The 7,629-nt window shown below is 40.2% G+C and overlaps 1 protein-coding gene across 1 annotated transcript in view; it reads right to left on the bottom strand.

Moving 5' to 3' along the window:
- Nucleotides 1-1,339: 1,339 nt before the first annotated feature.
- The window catches only part of LOC122222457 (protein only RNase P catalytic subunit), a 131,400-nt gene continuing 125,110 nt past the window's right edge, over nucleotides 1,340-7,629 (bottom strand). The window contains exons 5-7 of the mRNA XM_042942971.1: nucleotides 5,976-6,124; nucleotides 3,123-3,318; nucleotides 1,340-1,604 (exon numbers count right to left, since the gene is read on the bottom strand). Coding sequence (XP_042798905.1) covers nucleotides 1,473-1,604; nucleotides 3,123-3,318; nucleotides 5,976-6,124 — 477 coding nt within the window. The 3' untranslated portion in view covers nucleotides 1,340-1,472. The remainder of the gene's footprint in view (nucleotides 1,605-3,122; nucleotides 3,319-5,975; nucleotides 6,125-7,629) is intronic.

Here is a 7,629-nt window from a genome sequence, read left to right as displayed (position 1 = left end):
GAGAGAGGGAGACACAGAATGTGAAGCAGGCACCAGGCTCCGAGCTTGTCAGCACAGAGCCCGATGCGGGGCTCGAACTCACGAACTGTGAGATCATGACCTGAGCTGAAGTCAGACATTTAACTGACTGAGCCACCCAGGAGCCCCAATAACTATCTTTTTAAGGTTAATGTTTTTTGAGCTACATTGTTGTAAAGGCATCCATTTTAAGTAGTGTGATAAATCGACCAGTATACACATACACCTAAGTTAGCATCATCCAGATCAATACACAGGGAACTTTATATCACCCTCCAGAAAGGTCTCTTGTGCTCTTGCCTGAGGCAACTACTATTGTGATTTTTATCACCATAGACTGGGTTTGCCTGTTCTTTTTTTTTTTTTAAGTTTATTATTAATTTTTGAGAGAGAGAGTGCACAAATGAGGGAGGAGCAGAGAGAGAAACAGAGAGAATCCTATAGAGGTTCTGCACTGTCAGCACAGAGCCCGATGTGGGGCTCAAACTCACGAACTGTGAGATCATGATCTGAGCCAAAATCAAGAGTTGGATGCTTAACTGACTGGGCCACCCAGGTGCCCCCAGTTTTGCCTATTCTTGAGTATTAAATCATACAGCATGTATGAATAAAGAAAAAACATAAAGTATTGTGGACATGAATATTTCCAGCTAAAATTAAGGCCCAGTGAGGTATAAGCAGGCTGGCAAGGAAGTAAAAGAGAGGCAAACATGAAAAGTTAATCACTTTGTTAAACTAAGTCAAACTTGATTAAATGAAGAAAAATCTGTATCCTTTAAAAAGCCCTCATATTCTGAGTGATAGATTAATAGTGTTCACAAAATATTGAACCAATTTGAAAAAGGCATTGTAGAATGAAGAAATGACCACAGGCTAAAGAGAACAAACTGCTCCTTTCTCTCCCACTCAAATCATTGGGTGGTAAGTAAAAGTTGCTAATAAGCTTCTGATTTCCTGGCCAGTTTATCACAGAGGACCATAAGTGACTCAGTGTGAGTAGCAGATCATGTGTAGAGGATGAGATCATGCCAGAAATGGTAGAAGGGGTTTGGAAACAACATGAGTAGCCTAGGCCTAGATGCATTGGCTCTGCTATTTGTGGACCTGGAAGGTGAGGTCAGGGGTAGCAAAATGGATACCAGAATCACCTGTTGTCCAAGTGAATGGCCAAGCTGGCCCGACAGGAGAAACGTAGATTTCACTCTGCCCTGACTTCCCCAACTATGGATAAATTCTCCAAAAACAAATGGCTGGTAAAAAAAAAATACAAATACAACTGCTTATGAAAAGATATATTTTATTTAATTTAAAAAAACCCCTCAATTTGTTGACATCTGGACCAAACAGGACAAAGTGGATCACACAGGAGCAATGCTCTAAGCGAGCACTGACTGAAGAGCTCTGATGCCAACCAGAAGGGCACCCAAACACAAGTTCTGCATAGGGTATAGTCTTTATGTCTTTCGGTGAAGGCACAGCCATTTGGTTGGCACTTCGTAGGAATATCTTTCCAACAAGTCTTCATCATATGGTATGTGCCATGAGTCTCCAGTTGTTTGCACCACTGTGTCATAACTGGGGATACGCTGTTGAATTAAAAAGGGAGCCAAACATTGAGAACAACACAGAGGGGTTACCTGGCCATTTCCCTTTCTTTTCTGACAACTTCTCAGTTTGCTTCAGGAGTATTCTCTGTCTTACTTAACAATGGATTTTCAAAGAGCAGCTAGCTCTGTGAAGATGAACCCTAGCATTAGGGGTTTCTTTTTTGGGGGAGAGTTCATCTTTAAGGTTAAAGACTCTCTACAGGAGAGTCTATATTTGGACTGAAAGAAAATTTTCATATATACAAAATAGAGAAATAGTATAATGAACTCCCATGTATGCACCACCCAGCTTCAGCCATTATCAACTCATGGATAATTTTATTTCACCCATACCACCCCCCAAGATTATTGTGAAGCAAATCTCAGCTATCATATCCCTTCTTCTATAATATTTAGTATGTACCTTTATTTTTATTTGTGAGAGAGAGAGAAAGTGGGAGAGAGGGGCAGAGGGAGAAAGAATCTGAAGCAGGCTCTATGCTCAGTGTGCAGCCCGAGGTGGGGCTCGACCCCAGGACTCTGGGATCATGACCTGAGCCGAAATTAAGAGTTAGAAGCTCAACTGACTGAGCCATCCAGGCGCCCCTCAGTATGTACCTTTAAAAAGTAAGGATCTATTTTGTAAATATAAGATTAATACTATTATTACACTTAAGAGTTAATAATTCCTTATCATCAGATATCTACTATTTACATTTCCCCAATTATTAAATATGTGTACATATATTTTACAGTTGATTTCTTTGATTAGGAGTTGAAATTAGGTTATTACATCGTGACTGAATTATCTGTTAATTTTAATTAGAGCTTTACTTTTCATCTCTGTTTTTCTTGTCATTTTGTTGTTGTTGAGGAAACCAAGTCAGTTGTCCTGAATAGTTTCCCGCAGTCTTGATTTTTCCTATAGAGCTGTTGTTTTGTATATTTTTTGACCATTGGACCACATATACCATTGGCTAGTGTATTTTTCTATAATAGCTTGCCTTTGGATTTTTTCCCTTTGCTTTCACACAAGAGATAAGAGATCTCATATTTGCAGGGATCTAAACTAGAACCAAAGGAGAACTCAATTGAGACCATGCCGCAGAAGTGAACTAACAGGAAAAAGAGTTACTTAGCAGAAATATGACGAACCATAAGGGATAAGGAATTTTCAGGAAAATAAAAAATATGTATGAGGATTTATAATCGTTGACATAACTGAAGTCACAATTGATGACATCTCAGATGTTTTTGATATGTCAATTAATGTGATGTGAGGCTGGTCTATGGAAACTTTTGCTCTGGCAGACTTTCTGTGTCCAGGAACTGGCTAATCCCAAATACCAAACTACAGCTGAGAAAAATAAAGCATTCAGAACCTTCAACTAAGTGCAACATTCTTTGACTATGCCACATTCTTACTATATATATATATATATATATATATATATATATATATGTGACTATATACTGTACTTGACTCTGTTGGCATTATGTAGAGAACAAATAACATACCTGAAAGGTTATTTTTGATCCTGGAAGCCTATTAATGATTGCTAGCTGATGGCCCTGCTGCCACTTAAAGAAGAGGCGCTGGGTCTTGGCATCATGTAGACAGGCCTTGTGGTCCCGCATCAGATCTTTTGTGATAAACTTGCAGTGGTTCCCCGAGTGCAGCGTGGCATACAGAAGGAATGGGTCGTCTGCCGAGCTAAGCCAGGCATAAGAAAGAATACAATTAAGCACAGCCCCAAGGAGGCAGAGGATGGCATTCTTCACCACGCTTTTTACTTCTTACTCTATCTACTTTCCTCAGAGGTGTTCTGCATTCTTAACTGACATGATCTCAGTGATGCTTACAAACTACCTGCATCATGTCCTTTGCTAGTAGACAGCATTCTCTAGAACACAGGTTGGAAAGCTAAGTGGAAGGGAATGCAAATGCTCAACTTGGTCCACTGTAGTGGGCTCTCCCACTAAAATGAAGAATTCTAACAATGACTTTCCCTCCACATTCACAGAGAACCCTGGTTCTCTGTGTGCCCAAGGTGTTGTTCCTATTTGCCTTATCCACCACAGGGCACACCCGCGCCACCCCCCTTCTCACCTTTCCTCATTTAAATTTGAGGAATATTCAAAATATTAATAAGGCAGGATGACACTTCCTTGCAAGCTACCAAAAATAATGGGCTGCCCTCAAAGCTAATAGTGGTATCTCAAAGAAGCTTCTGGGTAGTCACCCAGATCACTCAAAGGCATCTCCTGCTATGAGATGAACCAGTGACTCAGAGTTTCTAATAGACCCTCCACTTGAGCACTTACCACTGTAGTATGTGTGCTGTAAAAACAGCCAAGTAGTTGCCTTGCTCAGGAGATTTGGACTATAGCACGTGGTATGTCTTACGCCTTGATCCAAATGACCCAAAGTAGGACCATTTATAGTTTATTTTATACTCAACTATTTCAAATGAAATGATAAATGACTAGAATCTCTCTGCCTTAAAAATCTCCAGGAAAAAAGAGAGCGGAAAGAAAAATAGAAAAAATGTAGGGGGTTATATGCAACAATATCAGAAAAATGATAGTAATTGCTGGAGCTGGGTGACACTTCCATGGAGATTCACTATACTATTCTCTTATAGTATAGTATCTGTTTGAAAAGGCTTCTTTGGTACATTAGTGGAAAATAGAATTAATGTTAAAAACTTAAATATTCAAATCCAAAGCCACAGGAGGTCACTGAATCAATCTTTACAACTGGGTTTGGAACTTTAACAGACACAATAAACACAAGCCCCAAACCAAGCATAAGACCAATTTCCAACAAGCTTCTTGGTTGTAACACTGCATTTATCCAGTTCCTCCACCTAAGAAAAATAAAAGTGATGATGATGGCACTTACATATATGCTTTCCAAGTACTTGGTGCCCTGCTACAGTTTTCCATGGATTATTTACAAATATTATCTCACTTAATCTTCACAGAAACCCCATGGGGGTTATATACGAAGACACAGAGGGAAACATCTTCCCAGATAGGAGGTGGCAGGGCTGATATGAATCTGGGTAGACTAATTCCCAAGCCTGTGCTCCTCTAGTCTATCCGATGCTGCCTAAAGTGAGTGTGAAGAGTATTATTATTGTCTTCTACTCACAGAGACAAAGAAGCAACCCCTCCCGTGAATACATAAAAGGACTTAGCTAAGGAAAAAGGGATTGGTTTGGGATTTGAACGAGGGGTTAGCCCCCTGTTCTATGCACAGAGAGTCATTTTACCTTTTTAGGAATAAATGATTTGGGGAATACTGACAAATCTTGAAGCTACCACATTCAACATAATGAAACCTATACCCAGGACTGAGGTACACACATGATCCAGGCAAAGTTAAAAATAAACTTTTGTCAGCATAAATCGGATGTAACACTAAGTGTATGTTAAAAGTTTACACGTCCTGTTGAGGGTCTGTGCCTCTCCTGATTAGCTGCTTTCTTCTTTATGGACACTGTACCATTTTGTCACTCACCATGTTTTCCATGTTTCTTTGGATTCCTGAGAAGCTGTGGCTCATAGCAACATTCTCTTTATATTTAGAATAAATTCCAGGCTCCTCTCTTGCCTATCCGAGTCCACAGGTCTTCTGTACTATGGTCCTTTCCTTCTGAGTCCAGAACCTCCTGATTTTCCTTCTTGCTGCTACAGCTCATCTACAATAGTTTGCTTTCTTCAAACATGTCAAACACATTCCTGCTTCAGGGCTTTTTGAACAGTGGCTGTTCCCTCTGCTTCATATGTTCTTCCATCCACCCTCCCCCATTTTCTCAAATGACTCCTTCCCTCTGGTTTTGCCCCCTCCAAAAGGCTATTCCTGACCACCCCATCTACTACCCTCTGACCTACCCCCTACCTAATCCTTTTTAATCTATTTACTCTGCTTTATTGTCTTCCTAGCCATTGATCACTGCCTGGAATTACATGACCTTTTTATTTGTTTACCTATTTGCATCCCAAGAAGGCAGGCACTCAATGAACGACTGCTGTTTTCCAAGAACACAGAGGGTGCTCATATTTATACAATATTGGTTAAATGATCTGTGTAGGACCTTATGGCATGCATTCTGTGTACTCATCTCACTTCTGACTTTATCTCCCTCCTATTTCTCCTTTATCCTTATTTTCTCATCCATTTAAATGTATCCCGCTGTAGAAAGTATATTTTTGTAAGCTGCTTCAAATCTTCTTTTAGAATGAGGCTGAATATACGTACATATATACATTCAGACACATGCACTTTAAAAATGGCAAGAATAGGTAACTAACAAGCAGATGATGGAAGCCTAGTGTAATTCACCTAGTGCCTTCAGTACTTACATGTTGTCAGCAAAGAAGCAGCTGGCTTGCTTCTGCACCTTTTTCATCTCATCCTTTCTCCACCTGGAGTGCTGTGTTAGCATGTGCTTTCGGCCCAAGACCAGCAGCTGCAGATTCTGCTTGGCTAGTTGAGAGACCACATGCAAGAGCTAAAAAACACAAAGCCAGTCCCCAAAAGGGCCAAGAGAAGAATGTCAAGTAAGTGGAGTGATTCTTCTACCTGGTAGTCTCAATGGTGAAACACTCTTTTCTGGTAAGGGGTGAGAAAACATTCCTTAAAACAATTCTGCATCTTTGTAAGCCTGAAGCAAATGCTTCTTTGTTACAACTGTAGCCTACTGGTCAGGCTACATTACATTGGGTCTGGTGGGGGGGGGGGGGTTCCTAAGCATAGACAAAATAGGTTGTTGTTGTTGTTTTGCATTTAATTATTTTTGAAAGACAGAGAGAGACAGAGTACAAGTGGGGGAGGGGCAGAGAGAGAAGGAGACACAGAATCCAAAGCAGGCTCCAGTCTCGGGGCTGTCAGCACAGAGCCCGACGCAGGGTCCCGAACTCACAAACGGTGAGATCATGACCAGAGCCAAAGTCGGACGCTTAACCGACTGAGCCACCCAGGTGCCCCCAAAATGAATTGTTTTTAAAGTGTGTTCCACAGAGTCCACTGGGATAGAGACAGAGAGGTTCAATGAGGATGGGATTTAGTTCCTATACTCCCGACCCTGTTTCAACCAAAACAAGCTCAGCTTTGGTACATTTATACATAGGTATTCTGCATAAGTTGTCACTTGAATAAAGTGAACAAAGTGTTCTACTTTTTTTTTTTCTTGTAAGTTTGTATATGGCTGGAATAGATTGCATCTTTTCAGCCAACTTTTCCATGTCATGATTCTGCGGAGACTGATACCTTTCACTGAAATTCTTTTTTCCAAAGATCTGTCAATTTTTGTTCCCCACCCAAAGATTGTTAATATGTATTTACCAGTGGTTTTATTTCATGCATTTTTATATAATCTTATAAGCCATAATTTTAAAAGGCTAGTAATCAAAAGCAAACATCTACACTATAAGAAAGTTTGGTTCATTGATTCAAAAGAACTCAAAAGATACTGAGAGGTGCATCTCCTTTAGAATGCATTTATAACATCCCTTTATTTATTTATTTTAATGTTTATTTATTTATTTTGAGAGAGAGACAGAGAGCATGTGAACAAGCAGGGGGGAGACAGAGAGAGGGAGTGAGAGAATCCCAAGAAGGCCCATGCTCAATGTGGAGCCCAATTCGGGGCTCCTGAGCTGAAATCAAGAGTTGGACACTTAACCAACTGAGCCACCCAGGCACCCATAACATTCCTTTCTTAAAGCTATGCTGAGATTACAGATTATTTTCGGTGAGCTCAATTATAAAACGGCAACTGGATTCATTAAGAAGAATGACAATTAGTTTTAAAATTTTCCATATGAATTTCCATTGGATTATTGCTTTATATTTTTAGTTTACTACTATACCCTGGTTTAGATAAATGGCCTTGAGTTTACTAATACTAAGTTAAAAAGAGGGGCCCAGGGAAGAACAGAAAAGGATTGAACTGCTCTGGGGCACCATCTTGTGGCTTAGAGGTCTGTAGTAGCAGCAGCTCTCTGAAATGATGCT

Source organism: Panthera leo, chromosome B3, assembly GCF_018350215.1.
Source record: "Panthera leo isolate Ple1 chromosome B3, P.leo_Ple1_pat1.1, whole genome shotgun sequence".
In the NCBI taxonomy this organism is placed as follows: domain Eukaryota; kingdom Metazoa; phylum Chordata; class Mammalia; order Carnivora; family Felidae; genus Panthera; species Panthera leo.
Note: the sequence above shows the minus strand (reverse complement) of the source record. Positions and strands in the feature narration are given on the sequence as shown.